This window comes from Molossus molossus, unplaced genomic scaffold (assembly GCF_014108415.1).
Source record: "Molossus molossus isolate mMolMol1 unplaced genomic scaffold, mMolMol1.p scaffold_m16_p_1, whole genome shotgun sequence".
NCBI lineage: Eukaryota > Metazoa > Chordata > Mammalia > Chiroptera > Molossidae > Molossus > Molossus molossus.
In genome coordinates this window covers 188,486,130-188,508,710 of record NW_023425344.1, presented here as the reverse complement: position 1 = coordinate 188,508,710, position 22,581 = coordinate 188,486,130, and the positions used below count along the sequence as shown (strand labels likewise).

The following is a 22,581-nucleotide window of genomic DNA, read 5'->3' as shown; positions in this document are numbered from 1 at the left end:
CAATGGAGCAGAATCACCACTTGCAGAGAAAACAAGTGATAGTTTTCCATTTAAATTGCATAACTTGGTGCTTGGTACTTTTTATGGGCTCAATAAATGTCAGCTATTATCACTGTCAATATTATTTTCCTCACCCCTCCTTTTTTTTTTTTTTTTTTGAAGAGACAGGGGAAGGGAGAAAGAGGTAGAAACATCAATGTGAGAGAAACACATCGATTGGCTGCCTCCTGCACGCCCCCTGCTGGGGATCAAGTCCACAACCTGGGCATGTGCTCTGACCAGGAATAGAACTGGGACCTCTCAGTTCATGGGATGATGCTCAATCCACTGAGCCACACCGGTCAGGCTCCCCACCCCTGCTTTTATGAAAGATTCATACTTTGGTAGTACCACTGGAGTCCAAATCTACTTGGCCATTTTTTTTTTTTTTTCACTAGGCATTCTTCTTTCTTTCCTTTTTTTTTTTTTTTTTTTTGGTAAAGCTATTGAGATATAATTCCATATTATAAAGTCCCCCATTTAAAGTGTACAATTCAGTACTTTTAGGATATTCATAGAGTTGTGCAACAACCACAATAATCAATTTTAAAACATTTACAAACAACCCTACAAAAAAAAAAAAAATCCCCCAAACCCTGTTCCCTTGCTGTCAACCTTGCTGTCACTCCCCACATGCCCCACTCCGGCCCCTAGTAAGGAGTAATCTTCTTTCTGTCTTTATAGATTTGACTGTTTTGGACATTTCAAATTAATAGAGTCATGTGACATGTGGTCCTTCGTGACTGGCGACTTTCATTCAGCATGGTTTCAAGGCTCATCCATGCTGTCAGTGCTTCCTTTTTATTATGGAAGAATCTGCTGAATGGATATCTCACATTGTATTTAGCCACTTCCCTGTTGATGGACATTTGGGTTGTTTCCACTTTCTGGCTGTTTTGAATAATGTTGCTATGAACATTTGTGTTTCTGCATGTCTATTTACACACACACACACTCACACTCACACTCACACACCCTCTTAAGTGCTAAAAGCGATCACATCTGGTGATTGTTATCCTTTTTGCTTATCTGTGTTTTCTCATCTCTTTGCAACAATAAGTATTGTGCAGCAACAAAATTACTTCATTGTGCAACATGAAAACCTCTGCTGTTCCTACGCACCGTGCGCCTTCTCCTCCCTCCCTGCCCCGAGGGGGAGGCAGCGCAGGAGTGATACCAGTAATTTGTGCTTCTTATTCTGCATCCCCTTGGCTTTGTTCTGGGCTACTGAGCTGTGAGCTGTGTCTGAGGCTGAGGCTTGTCTGAATCCAGGGACGGAAAGAACTAAGAGCTCGTCACCTTATTTACCTGTAGGCTTGGGTTGCTAAGTGCCCCGTTTCATCCTCCACTTCCTGACCAGACACAGTCTTGGTCACTGTTTCTCACAGGGACTGGGGGTGGGTTCATTTACCTAGAGGAAGAGCTATCGAAGGGCGGAGCTAAGGTTGAAGAAAGGAGAACCCTTTAAATAAGGGGCCCCCTTTGGCTGCCCAGCAGTGTCCCTCCGACCTCCTACAAGTCTGTGAGAAGGAGCCAGAGACTGACTGAGATGATGGAGCCCGAGGAGTACAGAGAGAGAGGTGAGCGATGGGCATCCCAGGTCCTCTTCCCCACCGCCAGCTGCAGAAACTGCTGTTGCTGGTGTGTCCTTAGGTTTTGCAGTGTCATTTGACTGGAAGGGAGAACTGCCTTTCGAGAATTGGCTGCTGCAAGGTTTTTTCTGAGACAGGAACTTGGGATCAGAGTTTAAAACTTTTCTCCACTTCTCCTTTATTCTCCCTCTCTCATACCCACTCTCATACACATCCACTCTACCACGCCATTCTTTTCTGCTTTCCCACAAAATAGAAGCTTTGGATTCCCTATCCACTACATGGCAAAAGGGGCGTTGATTATTCATATTCTGAAATAGAAAAACATTCCCTAAGTGTTCTGTAGCCACTGCAAAATCTGTTCTTTCTTAAGATTCATTTTTTCTTTTCTTTTTTTTATCCTCACCCAAGGACATTTTTTTTGATATTTTGTTCAGATAGAGTGGGAGGGAGAGAGAGAAAGAGAAACATCGACGTGAAAGGGACATATCGAGTGGTCGCTACCCACACGACCCAACCGGGGCCGGGGACAAACTGCAACCGAGGTACATGCCCTTAGTGGGAACCGAACCCGGGTCTCTCTGGACTGCAGGCCGATGCTCTAACCGCTGAGCCAAACCGGCCAGGGCAAGATTCATTTTTTTCTATGTGTGAACTTATCAGCAGTGTTCTTTTAGTCATACATTTTTCATAACTATTTAGTGAGCACCTACTATGGACCAGGTCTTGTGTCCTGAGCAAAACCAAATGGTTATCCGGTGTTCAGGCATGACTCTTCTAAGAGGGGGAGTAGGTCGTTGCTTATAATTCCCCTCACTGTAAGTTTTTTTGTCCTCATTCCACTATCAGGCTATACTGCCTGAAATTCCTTTTGTCCCGTGTTAAAATCCAAGCTTCTCCCTCTCCTCCACCCAGGCATAGCTCACTCAGAGGCTGTCAGCTTTACACATCAGTTTCTACCATTGCTTTCTGAAGGCGTTTTCAGCTGAGAGCAGGTTCTTGTGTGTGAAAGGAACACAAATACATTTCATACTGTCACTGGACAAGCAGAGGGCTAGGGCCAGGGCTCTCAGACCTCTGGCGGGGTCCTGCTGCCGCCTCGACAAGCATCGGGCTGCGGGAGGGTTGGAGGAGAGCAGAGGAAGAGAGGAGGGTGCAAAGTCTTATGCCTTCGTCAATGTTTTTTCTGTGGCTGGTCCTGCTCGTTAAGGATTTTGCATGAGGTAGTGCAGAGGGAAGAGTCTCAGGTTCCCTCTCCTTTTCTCTATTTTATTTTATTTTTTACATGGGAAAAGGAGCCTAAGGAGTACCAAGGAGAATCATAGATATTGAGAGAGACAGAGAGATGGATGCGCAGACACAGACGGGGAAATGGAGAGAGAGACACACACACAGAGGAACTATAGACTGACCCTCTCCTGGAGAACGGAACTGAAAGAGAGAATAAATAATTTGCAATGGCTTCAGCATATCTAACTTGGCAACCTTTTTTCCTTATTCATTTGTTCATTGATTTAGTAATTCTTTTTTTTTTTTTTTTTTTTTTGAGCATCTAAAAAATGTTCTAAGCAGAAGAGGAAAATAAAGTGATTAAGATAAGATTTCAGGCTAGTGCAGGGTTTTTAGTTGGGGCCTATGGGTGTGCTTTAGGGATTCCATGACCCTCAGAAATCACAGACTACATTTTGTGTGTATTTCAGCCTATAGTTTTAAACCTAGTCTTAAAGAAGTTTCTGGGTCTAAGAAACACGAGGAATTATGGTCCAATGGGAATGGTGAACAGACAGATTTTCACCTTTAATCAGAACCTGGCATGGGAACTTGCCGTCTGTGCTAACAGAGTGAGGTGTGTGTGTGTGTGTGTGTGTGTGTGTGTGTGTGTACCAATTTTTGGATAGAAAGAGCCACAGAGTTTCCACTGAACCTGTAAGGCAACGATATTACAGATGTTCTGTTTTTGAGAAGAAAAGAAAGGCGGGAGAGACGAGTGAGGCTGAAATGAACAAGGGAAGAGGAGGAAAAGGAATCGTTTTACATTGGCCCTGGAGTTTCATTAAAATAATTTTAAATCTTTATACTTGAGAGTATTACACATATCCTCTCCCCCCTTTCCTTCCCCATCGCTCACACATTCTCTCCATCATTCATTCACTCCCTCACTCGTTTTTAAATTCTGAAGACAAGGCCTATACTGGGGATCAGACCCCTGCCCAGCCATGAACCCATCTCCTTTGCACCAAGTTTCTTAGCCCAGACATGAAGGGGACAGGCACACATGGGCCAGGCCCAGTCAGGGGACACAAGGCTGGTTCTCTGCCTCCCTTGTAGGAAAAGAGATGGTGGATTACATCTGCCAGTACCTGAGCACTGTGCGGGAGCGGCGGGTGACCCCGGACGTGCGGCCTGGCTACCTGCGGGCCCAGCTGCCCGAGAGCGCGCCTGAGCAGCCTGACAGCTGGGACAGCATCTTCGGGGACATTGAGCGAATCATCATGCCTGGGGTGAGCTACAATCACCACAAGAGTGATTCTGCACTTCGGGGCACGGGAGGGTGGGCAGAAGGCATGCGAACGGCCTGGGATGACCCTTTAATCTCTTGGCCAACATCCAAGCCCAGCTTCTGGACGTGTGGAGGGCTGGGACTTTGACTGAAATTGGTTTCTGATGCCAGGCGAGCTCTAGTGTCGGGTGGGGAGCTGGAGAGAATAAGGATGGCATCCCAGGGCGTGGGGGGAGTAGAAGTGTGGAAATCCGGTGGGATGAGGGGAGAAGTGAAAATTGGGTCTGAGGAGGAAGGACAACTGTGGAGAGCAAAATGGAGAGAGGAGGCTGGGGATGGTCCTTGAAGCATTTGGCAGAACCAGGGACTGTCTAAAGAATTCTGAGACATGCCAAAGAGAAAGAAGGAAGCTGAGAACACAGCCTCCTGATGGAGGCTGAATGAGTCCCAGCAGCCCCCTCCTTTCTCCTTTGTGAGGTGGCACCGAGGTTCCTCCTTATCAAGCAGAGGTTGTGTGATTGAGCTGCTTTTCAGGATAAGAGGGGGCTTTCCCGGAACCATCCATACTCCCAGAGGCAAAGGGCACAACCTGGTGGTAGCCAGGGGCCAGGGAACAGGCAGAAGCTGGACAATGCACAGGGCAAGAGCTGAGGCTCGCGGCCATGGGCCATGACAATGCCCCTGCCACCAGGAGTGAGGAGCTGTGCCAGGGCAGTTCTTCCAAAAGTGCACGAGTCCTTCTCCCATGGAAGAGCTGCCTTTTACCGAGCTCCATGCCACGTGCCAGGCACGGTAGCAGCCGCATTCCAGACCAGCTTGTTTTATCCTACAGTGGCCCTGTGATCCTTGATTTACATGGGAGTAAATTGAGGCTCAGAGAAATTCACTGTCTTCTGAATGCCACAGAATTTGTGCCTGGGAAATCCAGGATCTTAACCTCAGCCAGTCTTGCTCCAAAGGCCCTGATGTTTCTCCTACACTGATGTCTCTGCTAGTGAGTGAGCGAGTGCTCTAGACGGAGCCTGCGCACTGGCTGTGCCCCCCGCACACAGGCTGTTCTGCTCACTCCCCCTGCCTGGGGCGTTGGTGTTCTGAACAGCACACGTCCAGCCGCTCTTTCAGGCGGGCTGGAGAGCTGCTTCCATTACCCCGACAGAGCCACAGAGCGTAGGACTCAGATGTAACAGAAATGTGCCCGGAGGCAGGAGTGAGAAGCTCTTCAAACTCAGAAAGTGATGGCAAGTTTGTAACAAACCAAATACTTCATCTCTCTCTCTGACCATTCAGCCTATTTCACAAGCATCTTTTGAAAAGTTTTGTATCAGTAAAGCTTCACCAGGGAGGCCAGCGCCCCAGTAAGATTATCTCACGGATTTCATTCTGTAAAATGTAATCTGCGGAGGGGCCAACGGTAATTTGGTAGTGACATTTGAAAGCAACCGTCAGAGGAGGCGGAAATGAGCTGATTCGTTTGATTGAAATTCCAGCAGTTGCTGGCAGTGTGGTCAAAGAGGGTCATTTCTGGACTGAGAGGTCTGTCTATTTTGATAAGGGTTCTTCTGGCTTATCTTATTGTGTTTATCTTACAAGAACACACAATTGCGTCTTGATAGGATCGGGAGGTAGAAGCCCTTCTCTGGCTTTCCAAAATAATGTCACCAAGCACATCAATAACGAGGCCCAATCTTTCATCTCATCTCATGGGCTGCACCAGCCTCTCAGAGTTGGCCTGAAAGCTGTTGGCCCTTTGCTTTCTCATTTTGGCCAGCACCGTACTGACAAGGGGATTCATTTTCCTTCCTAGCGACCGCCTCCTAGATGCAAAGAGAAGAAAAACTATCATTTTTTGCTTTGAATTCCAATTTCAGTTAGAAAAACCGAACTTATGCAGTGGGGGAGAAGGCGGGATGCCAGCCTGCTCTAGGGGTTTGGGCTCTGCTTTAAGGGTTTGGGCTTTAGGAGTGGGACAGGCTGGGTGTCTCTCTGGGTGCTGTCATTTGCCCCTCCGTGGGGTGCGTGGTCACGGGAACGCCGCCTCTCTGCCAGCCCCTATTCTCATCTGTAAATCAGAACCTACTTCATAGGGGAGCTGTGGGAATTAAATAAGATAAATCATGGAGAATGGAAGATATTGTTATTACCCACAGTGCCTTCTGCCCAGTGAAATTGGGAGGAAAAGGTCTGATTATCTTATCTAAGAGTCAAGTAGGATGTGGGCTGTGTCTATCACCAGGTGATTATCATTAACGATAGCACTTTACATGTTACTAATTTCCTCCAGACCAATTTATACAGCAACCCTTGGAGACGGGATTTAATTTTTGATGAGAAACTGAGGTTGAGAGAGGTACAGGGGAAGATCCTGGTTTTATGGGGTCTGAATCCTATACAAATTTTAAGAACCCCTCTAAGAAAATAAAATTAATAATGGATCTTTTTTTTTTTTTTTACTTTTTTTTTTTAATCCTCACCCGAGGATATTTTTCCATTTTTTTTGTACAGATAGAATGGGAGGGAGAGAGAGGGAGAAACATCGACGTGAAGGGACACATCGAGTGGCTGCCACCCACACAACCAACCAGGGCCGGGGACAAACTGCAACCGAAGTACGTGCCCTTAGCGGGAACCGAACCCTGGTCTCTCCGGACCGCAGGCCGACGCTCTAACCGCTGAGCCAAACTGGCCAGGGCAAGAATGGATCTTAACAGAGACCATACAAAAAAAAAAAAAAAAGCATTGCTCTAAGACACAAATGCAGAAATGAGCAGGGTATGTTTGCAGAAAAGTGAGATGAAGCCAGATTAGATAATCAGCCAGGCTCACGAGACTGACGATGCTTCAGAGACCTGTTATAGGGGCCCTCCTTGTCCACCTGGTTCCTCCTCACCTCCGGTTTAATCTGATGGAGGGCTGGGGGGTTAGCCTGGAGACAGGGGTCCCATGCCCACAGGCTGGCACATCTCCTGCCCTCTTTTCTCCTCTCTCCATCCTCATTGGGAAGCTAAGGACAGCTTTGCACCCATTCACACTGACCCTCTGCAGGAGCTGCGTGGCCAGAGAGCTCAGCGATCCATAGCGCAGAGGCTGCTTTTTGCAAGACAGTGGATGAGACAAGCAACCTGCTGTCCCCAGTAGTCTCCCTGTCTTTTTATTCCTGGGCAGGGGTGGTGTAGGAGATCAGCATTGGAGGCTAATGTGAACATTACTCAGAATCCCCAACTCTAATTACTACAGCAATTTTCATTTTACAGATTTCCTTCTGGTCTTTGCATATGTGCAAGTGCTCCACTGAAGAACTAGCCTAGAATATGAGAAAAGTGGGTGGCAAGGACAACACAAACAGGTCTTATTTTTATGGAGTTGCGTCACTTATTTGGCTGTCTTAAATATGTCAGCCCGTCTCTAGACTGGGTGCTTCCCCTTGCCAGGGAGGGTCTCTGGAGGAGGAAAGCCTCCTGCACATGGTTCCTGGTGTCACCTGTGTACATGCTCTGCCTCCAGGTGGTACACTGGCAGAGCCCCCACATGCACGCCTACTACCCAGCTCTCACCTCTTGGCCATCACTGCTGGGAGACATGCTGGCCGATGCCATCAACTGCTTGGGATTCACCTGGGTGAGTAGCCACGCCGTATCTGTCACCAGTGGCAATGGGGAACATTGCAGGGAGTGACATCCTGGGCCACACGTAGTTGGTCCTGGTCTCTGAACAGGGTTTCAAGTGAGATGTTAGTATGGCTGCATTCTTTGAAGTTAAGCGTTACATACATTATCTTATCTTTAACACCATAGAATTGTGAGTACTGGCCCCACATTGTAAGTGAAGAAATGGAGGCTTAAGTAACTTATCTCCCCCTGATCACACAGCTCAGAGACAGAGATGAGATTTGGACTGAGATCTGATTATTGCCATAATTTGTGGCCCTAATTAAGCACCTTGGTGCCTGTGGGTACAACTTCCCTTCTGCTCTTGTCTTTGATGGGGTTTCAGATATGCCCTAAGACTTCCCTTAATAAGGCCTTAAGCTAAATAGCTTTAAATTATGCTAGCAGCCTCCTAGAACAGCTTTATATTTTAAGCCTGAACTGTCATAGGATGTGTTTGGGGGGTTGGGGGGAGGGAATTGCTATCTTTTCCAGGAAGGGGTCCTTGCTTTCTTAGTCCTAAAACATCCCCCTGGCCTTTAGAATGCATCTCAGCTGGGTATTTAAGGGGCTTGGGGAGCCAAATAGAAGCAAGCATTTCTAGGGCTTGGAGTCCCAGGAGAACCCACTTCATCAGTGGTGGCATGAATCCAAAGCCCCCCATTGTTTTCCCTTTTTGGTTTGGCAGAGGATGGGGTGGGACTGGGGCACAGGGCTCGACACTGACCCCTTCTCCAGGGACAGCGTCACCGCCAGGGGAACACTAGGGCAGAGACAGATGTATTTCTGGGGCTGGTGGGGCATCTTGGTGCCCTGGGGCTATCCAGACGAGGTTGCGATCCTCTTCCAGGCTTCCAGCCCTGCGTGCACAGAGCTGGAGATGAGCGTCATGGACTGGCTGGCAAAGATGCTGGGACTTCCAGAGCACTTCCTGCACCACCACCCTGGCAGCCACGGAGGAGGCGTCCTGCAGGTGCTTCCCTGGCAAAGCTCGCCTCGCGTGGGGGAGAAGTAGTGAAAGATAAGCCAAACCCTTGCCTGGGCAATTCTTCTATCCCCAAGGAGCCTCCACATGCCACTCACACCACCATCCCCGCCACCACCATGGCCATTACCGTCACTGTCATGGTTGACGCCACCAACACTGTCACCGCATAGCTACCACCTCCTCCCTGGCAACCCCCACCATTGCTACCACTCCATGTCAACTTCCACTCCGTTCACGCTGCAGCTGCCTCCGTCTCCACTCTTTCTCCTTTCCTTGAAAAAAATTAAAACGCATATCACATTGCCGGTATTACTGGATTTAGGTTTCTTAGTTTACAATCTGACAACTCCTCTCCCTTGTCCTGTTTTACACCTTATGGCAAGTGGAAAAGAGAAGCAAGTAGAGACGTCTTCCCGTCCTGCCTAGGTTCAGGAGATTCTTGGCAGTGAGAGAAATTGACAGCACAAGTCAGTTTTTCTTATCCAACAACCTTATCTTTTGTATATCTATCAAATTCTTTTCTTCCTCCTCCCCCTCCTCCCCTCCCCCTCCCCTCCCCCCTCCCCCTCCTCCTCCTCCCCTCCTCCTCCTTCTCCTTTTTCTTCTTCTCCTTCTTCTCCTTCTCCTTCTCCTTCTCCTTCTCCTTCTCCTTCTCCTTCTCCTTCTCCTTCTTCTTCTTCTTCTTCTTCTTCTTCTTCTTCTTCTTCTTCTTCTTCTCCTTCTCCTCCTCCTCCTCTTCCTCTTCCTCTTCCTCTTCCTCTTCCTCTTCCTCTTCCTTTTTTTGCTTCTTCTTCTTTTCAAAAGTAATACAGCGTAATGGAGCTTTCTGGGTACCTTCCAGAGACCTTGCACATCACTAGGTACCTTTACATCTGTAAACCCTTGACATTCATGAGGGCTTGGTTCTGAGAACTTTGAGAACCCCCAAATTCCTGAATTCTATTATAATGTGCAATGTTCCTAGTTTTATAATCTATAAATAGGATAATATTTCCCTCACACCTCATACTCACAGAGTGGATATGAGGATTAAAAGAATTATTGTATTAAGTAAAATCACCCATGCTGCCCTGAGATGAGAAATGGAAAGTTCAGTGGGTCCCCTTGTTAGCTAAGTGACTCCCTGTCTCACTTCAACCTTGCAGCAGGAAGGTGAACCTCACAAGAAAGACAAATTATTGTATGTCGTGGATGTTCTGGGTTGTTAGTCAGTAGTTAAAACTTCAGATGTTATATCTGGGAGAACATGCTCAAGATCTGCTGTCCAGATCTTGCTTTTCATCCATTCATCTCAAGAAACTTGTAGGTAAATTTCAGCATTCACAATTTTTGAGATAAGAGCACTGAAGCTCAGAGAGGTTAAAACCTTACCCCAGGTCACACAGCTGGTAAGTGCAACCCATGTTTTATCAGCCATAGGGACTTGGTTTAGTCCTGTAACCTCTCTGAGTAGCATTATCCTCATCTATAGACAAGAATTACAAGAACCTCAGAGAGGTTTTATGTGGGGCAAACGGGATGAGAGAAAGTGTTTTGTAAATTATAAATTGCTATGCAGAAGATAAGGTGGTATTATTACTGCTACTCTGCTGTCTTCCTCGTTGTGGAGTAATATCTAACCACTGACTATCTAGGGGGATATGGCCTGTACCATTCCCACGACAGTCGGCCAGGCTTCTTAGCAGGGAGCTAGGAGCTGTAGGTCTCCTGAGGATTTCAAGAAGCAAAAGCCATTGAAGACAGAGTGGGTGACTGATGAGAAACCATAACAATTCTGTGAGGCTGCTGAGGTGGCCCCCAGAACCTCCACAGTCATAACCAGAGCAAAATCCTATCCAACCCTCATGGGGATAATCAGGATAATATCCTGGAGGCAGTTAAAGGGACATTCTCCATTTTACAAATGGAAAAAAGTCATCTAGAGGGAAAATACGAGATCAAGGTCCCAAGAGCCATTGGCAACAAAAGCGAGGCCAAAGTCATCAGCCTCTCCTGTAGGCCAGGACCCTTTCTTTGGGACATCCCTCCAGAAACAAACCCCACGTCCATACCTAAGACATTGAGAGTACTTTCTCTTAAGTGCGTTTTACAAGAAGAACATACATATCTATATGCAAACTTCTATGTAGCAGGGGTTAAATATTCTCTTTTTGGTCTCTGTGGCCTCTCCAATAAAGATGCTGGTTGGAGGAGAAAATCTGCCTTCATGACTTCCCTGAAAAGTTAGAGAGAGGTGTCCCAGGGTTGCTTACGGTGCTGTGAATGCAGAATAGGCATGAGCTTAGGCAGAAGCTGTGTGCTTTTTCAAGAATAGCTACCACACACACACACACACACACACACACACACACACCCTATGAAGAGCCTGGGGAATTTGGCAGGAGAACACAAGGAGAGTCTGCCACCAGTGTTCCTTCTTCCACTACAGAGCACAGTCAGTGAGTCCACCTTGATCGCCTTGCTGGCCGCAAGAAAGAACAAAATCCTGGAGATGAAAGCGTCTGAGCCCGGGGCGGACGAGTCCTCCCTGAATGCGCGGCTCATTGCCTATGCCTCTGACCAGGTGAGCAGGCCATTCCTTCAGGTCACTGCTGGGCTCCTGGAGTCTTAGCCCTGGAGTAATTTTCTTCTGTACTCGGGCTTAGGGAAGCTCAGGCCCGTGGGACTGTCTCCGGGAACCGCCGGGAGGGACACATGTCAGATGTTAGACTTTACTCGGTAGTCTGGCGCCTGCAGTGTCTGGGGAATGCTCCTCCCAGGAGGACTCTGCGAACAGGTCTCCTTGGTTCTGCCAGGCTCACTCCTCAGTGGAAAAGGCTGGTTTGATTTCTCTCGTGAAGATGAAGTTTTTGCCTGTGGATGACAACTTCTCACTCCGTGGGGAAGCTCTTCAGAAAGCCATCGAGGAGGACACACAGCGGGGCTTGGTGCCTGTCTTTGTAAGTGAGAATGTGTTCAGAGCTTAGGATGATAGAGCCTGGAGGTGAGGAAGGACTTTTGGCAGAACTCAGGTAAGTAACGTGCTGCAAACAAACACAGAAAGGCCATCAAACGCGATGTTTTGCAATTCATGAGTTGCTAAGCATTTGTGTGTTAGGAAATACATTCTGGGGGTTATAACCAGCATTAAAAAAAAAAAAAAAAGAAATGGAATAAAAAATGTCAGAGTGCATCCCTGGGGCTAGAGTAGGTATTGTTTGGTGAAACTTTTATTTCAAATACACATGTTTGTATGTATTAGGTTACCTTATAAACTGCATTTCTTACTGGGGGTCATGGTCAAACGTAGATACTCACTGTTCTAGCGGGATGCGTGGGGTAGATAACATCTGTGATCACATTTTCTTTCAGGCCAGATGTGTCACAAGCACCTCCCTCCCTCCCCATGTTAACTTCTTGTGCTTCCCTCCAGGTCTGCGCAACACTGGGGACCACTGGGGTCTGTGCCTTTGACTGCCTGTCGGAGCTGGGCCCCATATGTAAGTCTGCCCTGTCTGGCTGGGAAGACAAGTCATGAATTCTAGAATCTTTCCTAGCACAAGAACCTTAAACCAGCTCTGCAGAATTCCCTTGCTCCTCCATGGTTATAGAACGTATGGGAAGAACCACCACAGGTCAGAAATGTCTTCTCCCAGGCAACCAGGTCCCTGCTTTCCGCAGAGGTAGGACCGCGGGTTGGAGCGGCTCTGCCTTGCACCCCGTCCCGGGAGGCAACCGTGGGAGAGCCTGAGGTTTCATGTGTATGTGGACATCTGCTTGAAGCAGGCTCATCCCACAGCACAGGGAGAGAGGCACAGTGGACCATCTTCTAGTCTAGGCGGAGGAAAGTACAGGGGAGGCGAAACCACTGGAGGAGGTCAAGGCAGGAAAAAAACAAAACACCCAGATGCGATTGTTTAAGTCTCCGGGCAAGACACCAGCTAGGAAAGAGGGACATCCCTCTCTAATGTGTGTCTTAGATACATTCCCATTGCTCTCTGGGCTGCGGGCAGGTGGTTTCTGTCAGAAAGCTCCAGGATGAGGCCAGCAGGGTGCTGAGCTCTGGCTCGGGTGGGGCTCTGCAGGCTTCCCTTTAAGAGGCGGGGGGCCCCATTCTGCCCCCCTCCCCACACCACACATCCCATGGAGCCAAAGCAGGCCAGTCTGCCCCAGCTCTTCTCTGGTAGCCCCCCGGCCAGCTGGGCCGGACAGGGGATGCCTCTCGGCGGGTGCTGACCCACTCTCACCCCCAGTCCACCTCGAAGCCAGGTGACGTTTGCCTCCGCAGGTGCCAGGGAAGGGCTGTGGCTGCACATTGACGCCGCCTACGCGGGCACTGCCTTCCTGTGCCCCGAATTCCGGAGCTTTCTGCAGGGCATTGAGTATGCGGATTCCTTCACCTTCAATCCTTCCAAGTGGATGATGGTGCACTTTGACTGCACCGGGTTCTGGTGAGTGTGGCAGCCAAGCACCCGGCCCTCGGGACAGCCTCCTCCTCTGAGGAGGCCTCAGCCATCCATGCCCACTTGGAAACCCGCAGGGTCAAGGACAAGTACAAGCTGCAGCAGACCTTCAGCGTGAACCCCGTCTACCTCAGGCATGCCAACTCGGGTGCGGCCACCGACTTCATGGTGAGTGGCCAGGAACGGGCAGCCAGGTGGCCTCTGAACCAGAATGCGACCCCCACGGGTCTCCCGCATGGCAGCCCTGGTCAGAGAGTGGCACACTGGGAGTCCACCCCATCATATTGCTACTATATTCCTTTGGTTTCAGGCTGTGCCCAGCTTGAAAGCCAGAACACTTTACAAACCCTAAAAATGAGCCCTGGCCAATTTGGCTCAGTGGTTAAAGTGTCGGCCCGTGGACCAATGCGTCGTGGGTTTGATTCTGGCCCAGGTCACGTACCTCAGTTGTGGTTTGTTCCCGGCCCTGGTCGGGTCGTGCAGGACGCAACCAGTCGATGTCGCTCTATCACATCGATGTTTCTCTCTGTCTCTCTCTCTCTCCCCCCCTCCCACTCTATCTGATAATAAGTAGAAAGATATCCTCAGGTGGGGAATTAAAAAAAAAAAAAAGCCCTAAAAATGAGACCAACTTTGGAGGCAGTCTGCATGTTTCTTAAATATTTGTGGCAATTTTTTTTTTTTATTCCCAGAAATGTCCCCTTCTTGAGAATGGACCCATTCTTTTTTCCCTCTGTCCTGGATAATCTTTTCTGTCTGCTCCCCAGCAGCAGGGTAGGGTGGAGAGTTTCCTTCTCCTGCTGTCCCCGCGGAGGCACTGCCGGAGGCCATCGCGGGCGGGGCCACGGGTCTGTCCCGCTGGAGTTCCCAGATGCCTCTGGACATCCTCGGCGTTTTCTCCACTGCATCTCAGCCTCTCCAACCTGCCCGTGTTTTCAGCCTGTGCTCTGTCTTCGGGAAACGGGTTCAGATTTCCTCCTCAGTTTGGAGTCGAGCCCTTTCTATAACTATAGGGCCGACAGAGGTGTACACAAATAAGTTGCTTATCAAGGCCAAGGGGAGGCAGCAGTGGGCCTTGGGAAACTTGGTGGGTCTTGACTTCCTTATCTGTTTGCATTCAATATTATTTTGTATTAGTTTCAGATGGACACCATCGTGGCTAGATGATCATATACTTTACAAGGTGGTTCCCCCAATATTTCCAGTACCCACCTGGAAATAAATAGTTATCACAATATCATGGACTATATTTTCTGAATATCATGGACTATATTTTCTGTGCTGTACCCCCATGACTGCTTTGTTTTATTTTTATTTTTATCCTCACCGGAGGACATTTTTCCATTTTTTTTTTTTTGTTCAGGTAGAGTGGGAGGGAGAGAGAGGAACAAAGAGAGAGAGAGAAACATCGATGTGAAAGGAACACATCGAGTGGCTGCCACCCTCACAACCAACCAGGGCCGGGGACAAACTGCAACCGAGGTACATGCCCTTAGCGGGAACCGAACTCGGTCTCTCAGGACCGCAGGCTGACGCTCTAACCGCTGAGCCAAACTGGCCAGGGCCCCATGACTGCTTTGTAATGACCAATTTGTACTTCTCAATCCCTCCACCTTTTCACCCATCCCCCATCCCACTTCCTCTGGCAACCACCAGTCTGTTCTCTGTATCTATGAATCTGGAACTTTACTGTTTATATTTCTTCATCTAAAAAGTGCCGCTTTGTGCTTTCTCTTCACTCATCTCTAATCCCGTGGCTTTAATTTTTCAAGTCTCCAAAGAAACTCCTAGAAAACTAAAGCTGCTATTTGTTGTGACCCCAGGGATCTTCCCTACTGCTCTGACCTGTGCCTGAAGCTCTTTTTTACCCAGGTGGCTGCCCCTTTAAACAGAAGCCCACAGCATACTGGGAGAAAAGACTAAGGGACTTCATCCCCGGGGGCCAGGAGCCACCCCAAATCAGGCCTAGGTTCTCTGACATCGGGGCTGCCCCCTCACAGTAAATGGGGCATTGCCTCGCCCTTGGCAGAGGAGACCTGCAAGTCCTTGGAAGTGCACAGTGGAGGGTTGGGAATGCCTTGAGTTAAAGAAGAGCCATGTCATTTTTTGTAAGTCCAAACTTACTGTTAAAAACAAAAACAAACCAAAACCCAGCTAGAACCATCCAGCTGGGTCAGCATAGGTTGGTTTTTTTTGTTTGTTTTTTTTGTGGTACGTGCCCCAGCGGGAACCAAACCTGGGACTCTCTGGTCCGAAGGCTGACGCTCAACCGCTGAGCCAAACTGGCCAGGGCCATAGGTTGGTTTTAAAATAGTGAGCAGAGGAATAACTGGGGATATGGACAGAGAGGGAAGAAAAAAATTAATCTCTGCCTCTCCTTTAATGTGCTGGTGAAATAAAATAGCTAATTTATAACCATCGGGAAAACAATGTCTTTTCGAGAAGGTTCCTATCATCCATTCATTATTCTCCCGAGTGTCCATCTGACAAGCGGTGGAGTTGCTGCCTGCCTTGTTAACAGGGTCTGGGTGCGGTGTCCGAGTTTGGATGCCCTCTGCTGGTAAACAAAAGTCTCTACGCTGGTCCTCAACAGGAGAGATTTGCTTAGAAATCAAAGGCTTAGTAGTACTTGAAGTGGGAGACACACGGTCTCAGGAAAGGGGTGATGTCCCAACTGTACTGGGCCAAGAAGCTGGGTAAAAGATGAAGGTGAGCATGTTTTTGAGGATTTGGCAATCCCGTGGATGAGTGGATAAATATTCGGTGAGGTAAATATTTACTTTTAGTCAACAGAAATTGTGGTCGAAGCTTCCTGACATTTGAGGAAGAGGTCACATTAGCCATCAGAATAACTGTAAATGTTTCCACACCCTTTGCTCTGGTTCCAGATCCAAGAAATCGGTTTAATATTGCTTTGGGATTTTTCTTTTTTTTTTTTTTATCCTCACCCGAGGATATTTTTCCATTTTTTGTACAGATAGAGTGGGAGGGAGAGAGAGGAAGAGAGAGAGAGTGAGAGAAACATCGACGTGAAGGGACACATCGAGTGGCTGCCACCCACACGACCAACCAGGGCCGGGGACAAACTGCAACCGAGGTACGTGCCCTTAGCGGGAACCGAACCCGGGTCTCTCCGGACCGCAGGCCGACGCTCTAACTGCTGAGCCAAACTGGCCAGGGCTGCTTTGGAATTTTTCAAATCGAGGATGCCTATAACCCTGAACTTTAAGCTCTGTTGAATACAGTCACCAGGAAAAAAGGTCAATTTTAGTCTAACAGAGGCTGAAATGCAGATGCTCGGCACAGGAATGTCCCAGGAAAATGTTAGGACAAGAAAGTGAGATTAAATAATGATCATCTTGGCGCTAGGCACAAATACTACTGTGATCCTTAGCTCACCGTTTGTGTAAATAGCCAACACTGGCTGACGACTTCCTGTGACACTCTTAGCATCTGTTCTCCTCGAATCACTTCCCTGGGGCTGCTGTTCATTTTCTGTCTCACAGGGACCAGTGAGGTGGCACTGCCCAAGGTCACAGCCCAGATATGGCTGAGCTGGAGAAAAAGCCCAGGTCTGTGGGGCTCCAGCCTCCGAGCTCTTGACCACTATACTTTACAGTGTGTGTGTGTGTGTGTGTTGGGCGGGGGCAGGGTTGGGAAATAAAAATAAAACTTAATTTTCTGCTATTCAAAGAAGTGAGGTTCTTTTAGGAAACAAAAAAAGCCCTGGCAGGTTTGTCTCAGCTGTTTGAGCATTGGCTGTGGACTGAAGGATCACGGGGTTGATTCCCAGTCAAGGGCATGTACTCGGGTTGCAGGTTCGATCTCCAGCCCCAGTTGGGGTCATGCAGGAGGCAACCAATTGATGTATCTCTCTCACATGTATGTTTCTCCCTCCCTTTAGTCTATCTAAAAATCAGTGGAAAAATATCCGTGGGTGAGGATTAACCAAAAAAAAAAAAAAAAAGTATTGCCCTTATCTTGAGTTTCAGCCTGGGATGACATGTTTAAAGCTGTACTTAAACATAAAGTGTCTTCTCCTTCATTCAGGGTCATGGACTTGGTTTCCACTTGTCCTGCTCTTGGACGAGGGCTTATGCACTGGTGACTTTCACCAGTGACTTTGTCACTTGATGGGGCAGCCTTTGGGTAACTTGCCTTGGCTGCTCCTTAGCAACGGCCTCAGAGTTCCGGTGACACCGACCATCCCCGAGGGCTGGGCTGGCAAGGGGGTAAGGCCCGGGAGTGGCGAGGGAGCGGGCCCCTCGTCTCTGACCTGGGCGCTGTGTTCTCTGTTTCAGCACTGGCAGATTCCTCTGAGCCGGCGGTTTCGCTCTATTAAGCTCTGGTTTGTGATCCGGTCCTTCGGGGTGAAGAATCTGCAAGCACACGTCAGACATGTATGTAGTAGTTTGTGTGCGAACTGTGGGCTGAAGCCGGGCTTGCTTTGTGTCCTAGTGGGGAGGAAGGCTGGTCTGTGCTTTGCAGACCTGCCCAGGGGACCTGTGTCGTAGGCTCAGGTGTCTGGGACTGTTCGAGGCCTCCTGGGAGTTGACTGTTCAGGTCTCTCTGTGAGCTAGAGAAATACCGAGCAGGACATGACATAAAGCAGCTAGAAAATATATACCAGGGTGCTTTCCCTGAGAGAGAGCCTTAGGACTCGCCAGTGAAAAGTTCTTGGGGCAGTGACTGGAGACTGTTTTCAAGAGACCACGCAGCAGAGAGAGAGGGTTCTCGAGGAGGTTAGCATCCATTTGTTTCGTCATAGTCAAAGGCATCATTAGCTAAATCCCCTGCCTTCTCTTGAAATAGAGTAGCAGGTGTGAGAACCGGGTGATAGCAATTACTTAGCAAATATTGTATTGAGATCCTTTGGGAGGCTTGGAGAAATTTTAAGAAATAAAGAAAAGGCCAGTCCTATTCTTGTTTAGTTAGTATTCCTTCGTGAAAATAACATCGGAAACAAGTGCCAGGAAGAGAATCCCCATAACTTCTGGCTGGAAAAACCAGCAGAAACTGAGGCTCAGGGAAGCTGACCTGGCTGGAGCCACAGGCAGCTCCCTAAAGGGCCCACGCACGGACTTATCGGACTCTCTCCCTCTAAGCTCGGAGGCAGCTCGAGGGGCACCAGAGACATACAGAAAAGAACTGAGCTGTTTGGCACTGGAGCGAGGGCTGGAGAGGGAGCTTTCTCGGGGACAAACGTGCTGTAAGAGGCCTTTGTTCCTTTGGTGAGCCCTTCCCTGGAGCAGCAGACAGAAGCCATATCTGGGACTCCAGCAACCTGGCTCACACTGGTAGCCCCACCCTGCTGACTCCCTGAGGCCCCGCCCCGCCCCGCCCCACACAACTTTCAAGCCCACCTAAGCTGTTGCTACTTGCTTAACCATAGGATTGGCCTGTCTTGGATCCCGCTTCAGGTTTTTCCTAAATTCTTTCAAACAAGCAGCATCGGGTCTCAGCGAGCCCCATACCTCTCATTAAGTAATACACAGAAACAAACACAGAGAGGCAGCCAAAATGAGGATACAAAGAAACAGGTCCCAAATGAAAGAACAGAACAAAACCCCAAGAAAAGAACTAAGTGAAATGGAGATAAGCACCCTAACAGATGCTGAGTTCAAAATACTGCTTATAAGGATGCTCAATGAACTCAGTGAGGGCCTCAAGAGCATAAAAAAGTACCAGTCAGAAACGATCGCTGCACAGTTAGAAACGAAGGAGGCTTTAACTGAAATAAAGAATAATTTACATAGCTTCAATAATAGAGTACGTAAATCCAAGGAGCAAACCATCGATTTGGAATATAAGGAAGCAAAAAACGCCCAACCAGAACAGCAAAAAGAAAAAAGAATCCAAAAAAATGAGGATAGTGTAAGGAGCCTCTGGGACAACTTCAAGCGTGCCAACATTTGCATCTTGGGGGTGCCGGAAGAAGAGAGAGAACAAGAAATCGAAAACCTGTTTGAAACAATAATGGCAGAAAACTTTCCTAACTTGGTGAAGGAAACAGACATACAAGTCCAGGAAGCACAGAGAGTCCCAAACAAGATGAACCCCAAGAGGCCTACACCAAGACACATCATCATCAAAATGCAAAAGGTTCAAGACAAAGAGAGAATCCTAAAAGCAGCAAGAGAAAGGCAGCTAGTTACCTACAAGGGAGTTCCCATTAGGCTGTCAGCTGATTTCTCAAAAGAAACTTTGCAGGCCAGAAGGGAGTGGCAAGAAATATTCAGAGTGATGAAAACCAAGAACCTACAACCAAAATTACTCTATCCTGCAAAGCTGTCATTTAGAATCGATGGACATATAAAAACTTTCCCAGACAAGAAAAAGTTAAAGGAGTTCATCACTACCAAACCGTTATTATATGAAATGATGAAGGGTCTTTTTAAAGAAAAAGATAAAATGTATGAACAAACAAAATGGCAATGAATACATATCTATCAACAATGGAATCTACAAACAAAATGAACAGGAAGAACAGGAACATTCTCATAGATACAGAGAACATTTTGTTGGTTGCCAGTTGGGAAAGGGGTTGGGGGAATGGATGAAAAAGGTGAAGGGAGTAAGAAGCACAAATTCATTCCTAGACTGACAAACCTCAAAGGGAAAGGGGTTGGGGGGGTGGGAAGAAATAAACCAAAGAACTTATATGCATAACCAATGGACACGGACAATAGTTTGGGAAAAGGTGGGAGGGGGGCGGGAGTGGGGAGGAGGGGGTCAATGGGGGAAAAATGTGGAACATCTGTAATGCATTTTACATCCAACAATAAAGATGTGGGAAAAAAAAAAAAAATAACATCGGAAACATTTTTAAGTGACTACATTTCAGTGAAAGATTAATAGGATACAAAGCTTACATTTTTTTTATTGTGGTAAAATATACGTGACAAAATTTACAATGTTTAAGCATTTTTGTTTACAATAAAGTAGCATTAAGTGCACTGACAATGTACGCGACCATCACTACGATCAATTTCCTCTTTTCCCATCATCCCAAGCAGAACCTCTGTATTCATTAAACAGGTGCAAAGCCTTTCCATAGTGTATGGGGAGATGATATGTAACATATGTTCTTGGAGGAATATCGGGAAAATGGGGATGGATGATGCAAGGGCGTGTGAGGTGAGAAGGTTCAGAGGCAGGGGAAAGATGTAGGCTTCGGGTGGGGGCAGAGCACCCACTGCCCACCTGGTGCCTTTAGCAACAGAAACCAGCTGCAACCCTTGCGAGGCACCTGTTGGGAATGCAGAGCGCGGGTTTCGGCCCTCACTTGTCTTGGCTGTGAAGCCAGGATCCGAGGCCAGATTGCCTCGAATGCAAAATACGTGCCTCCCGGTTCCGGGGGGTGAGTTGGAAGAGGGCCCTGAGACATGAGTTCTGGAGGTAGATTTGAAATGACAAGAAACAGGGAGCTGTGGGAGGTTTTCAGCTTGGAATAGGGGCACAATCAAAGAGAAGAAAATTTGGCAGCAGCGTTGAGATCTCAGTGGTTCAAAGGTGTCCTGGCTTATACCCATCCAGCAGTGTGACAGTTTATGCATGCTTGTCCCTTGCCTGACTATTCATCTCAGTTCTCTATTTACAATTCTAGGGGACCGAAATGGCTAAATATTTTGAATCTCTGGTCAGAAACGACCCTTTCTTTGAAATTCCTGCCCAGAGGCACCTTGGCCTGGTGGTTTTTCGTCTAAAGGTAATGTCATCTTCTGTGGCTGTGAACAGTGTTCTTTGGTGATCCCTTAGCATCTCGGAAACACCAGTGCTGGGCTCCTGGGGGTGCTTACAGGGGCCGTGGTGCAGACTTCTCTCTCTCTTTCAAACAGGGTCCTAATTGTCTGACGGAAAGCGTGTTAGAGGAAATAGCTAAAGCTGGCCGTCTCTTCCTCATCCCGGCCACCATCCAGGACAAGCTGATCATCCGCTTCACTGTGACATCCCAGTTCACCACCAGGGCTGACATCCTGAGAGACTGGAATCTCATTCGCGATGCCGCCACGCTCATCCTGAGTCAGCACTGTACTTCCCAACCTAGCCCGCAGGTCAGGAACCTCATGCCCCAAACCAGGGGCCCCAGAGCCCTGACCAGTGGCATGTCCCTTCAGCCCATCAGTGGGGCCGAAGATGACCTAGCCCAGGCCAGAAGGATCATCAAGCAGCCTCAGCGTGTGGGAGCCAGTCCCCTGAGGCAGGAAGACGGCTGTCACCTTGAAAACCTGCTGGACCCTCCAGATGACTGCTTTTCAGAAGAGGCCCCGGACGTCACCCAACACAAGGCGTCCTCCTTCCTGTTCAGTTACTTGTCCGTGCAGAACAAGAAGAGGGCCGTGCGGTCCCTCAGCTGCAGCAGCGTGCCTGTGAGCGCACAGAGGCCTCTGCCCGCCGACGGCTCTGTGAGGAACGGGGGCTCCTCCCGGGTCAAAGTCTCCTCTCGGTTTCCGGAAGACGTGATGATGCTGAAGAATAGTGCCTTCAGAAAGCTCATCAAGTTCTACAGCGTGCCCAGCTTCCCCGAGTGCGGCTCTCAGTGCGGGCTCCAGCTGCCCTGCTGCCCTCTGCAGGCCATGGTGTAGGCCAGGGCCTCGGCGGCGTGCACGGGGGTGCTCCAGGGCGGCTCCGAGCCCTGGGAATGGTGTGCCGAATCTGTGTGCTTATGCGTGTGCATGTTTTCCTTCGGGGGAGAGCCCATCATTTTTATCAGATTCTCACAGGGGTTTATGATTCACCAAAGAATACAAATGGGGGGTTGAGGCAGCTCCTGTGGTTCAGCTTGTGATATGAAATGTAATGTAGAAATAAATTGTGCTTGTCTCTGAAAAAAAAAAAAAAAAAAAGCATATCCCGTGTGACTTCATTGACCCCTGGAACATTGGTTGATTATCCTGGAGCCTAAACGCATATGCGTGTGGACTCCGCTTTTCTAGGGTCCTGAAGATTCCAATTTGACTGGAAAAGCGGGTTTGGAGGAGCCGCCGCTATGAGAAGGCAGGCAGCTTGAGGCAGGCACGATGGCGTACAGTTTACAAACGAGGAAACTGAGGCTCCAGGTCACACAGCTTGTAAGTGGACGAGTCCAGGTCGTCTTGGCTCTAACTGAGCCCGTGCGCTTTCCACGGGACTGAACTGCTCACGGCTGCGCTTGGTCAGAGGCTCTCAGTCCAGCAGGCCCCTCTGGTCCTTCCGTACGTTTAAGTCTCCCTGTCTAGGGATTTTCTCATTTTTCTGGACCCTGTAGTCAAACAAAAGCTGTGCTCACTGGCAGCTTGCCCATACTTATTTCATAGGACAAAAACATGACTTTCTTCCCATTTCAGATGGTACCTTCATAGGGAACGGCTCTGAAATTGGTTATATGAGCAATGTC

The 22,581-nt window shown here is 48.4% G+C and overlaps 1 protein-coding gene across 1 annotated transcript; it reads left to right on the top strand.

The window, feature by feature from the left end:
• The first annotated feature begins 1,465 nt into the window (after positions 1-1,465).
• Positions 1,466-22,019, top strand: HDC (histidine decarboxylase). Its single transcript, XM_036245372.1, has 12 exons — positions 1,466-1,619; positions 3,960-4,132; positions 7,633-7,746; positions 8,626-8,748; positions 11,192-11,326; positions 11,559-11,702; positions 12,176-12,242; positions 13,031-13,193; positions 13,283-13,373; positions 17,507-17,605; positions 20,812-20,913; positions 21,044-22,019. Exons 1-12 carry the CDS (start codon positions 1,589-1,591, stop codon positions 21,788-21,790), a joined length of 1,989 nt encoding a protein of 662 aa, XP_036101265.1. The 5' UTR covers positions 1,466-1,588; the 3' UTR covers positions 21,791-22,019.
• Positions 22,020-22,581: the final 562 nt, after the last annotated feature.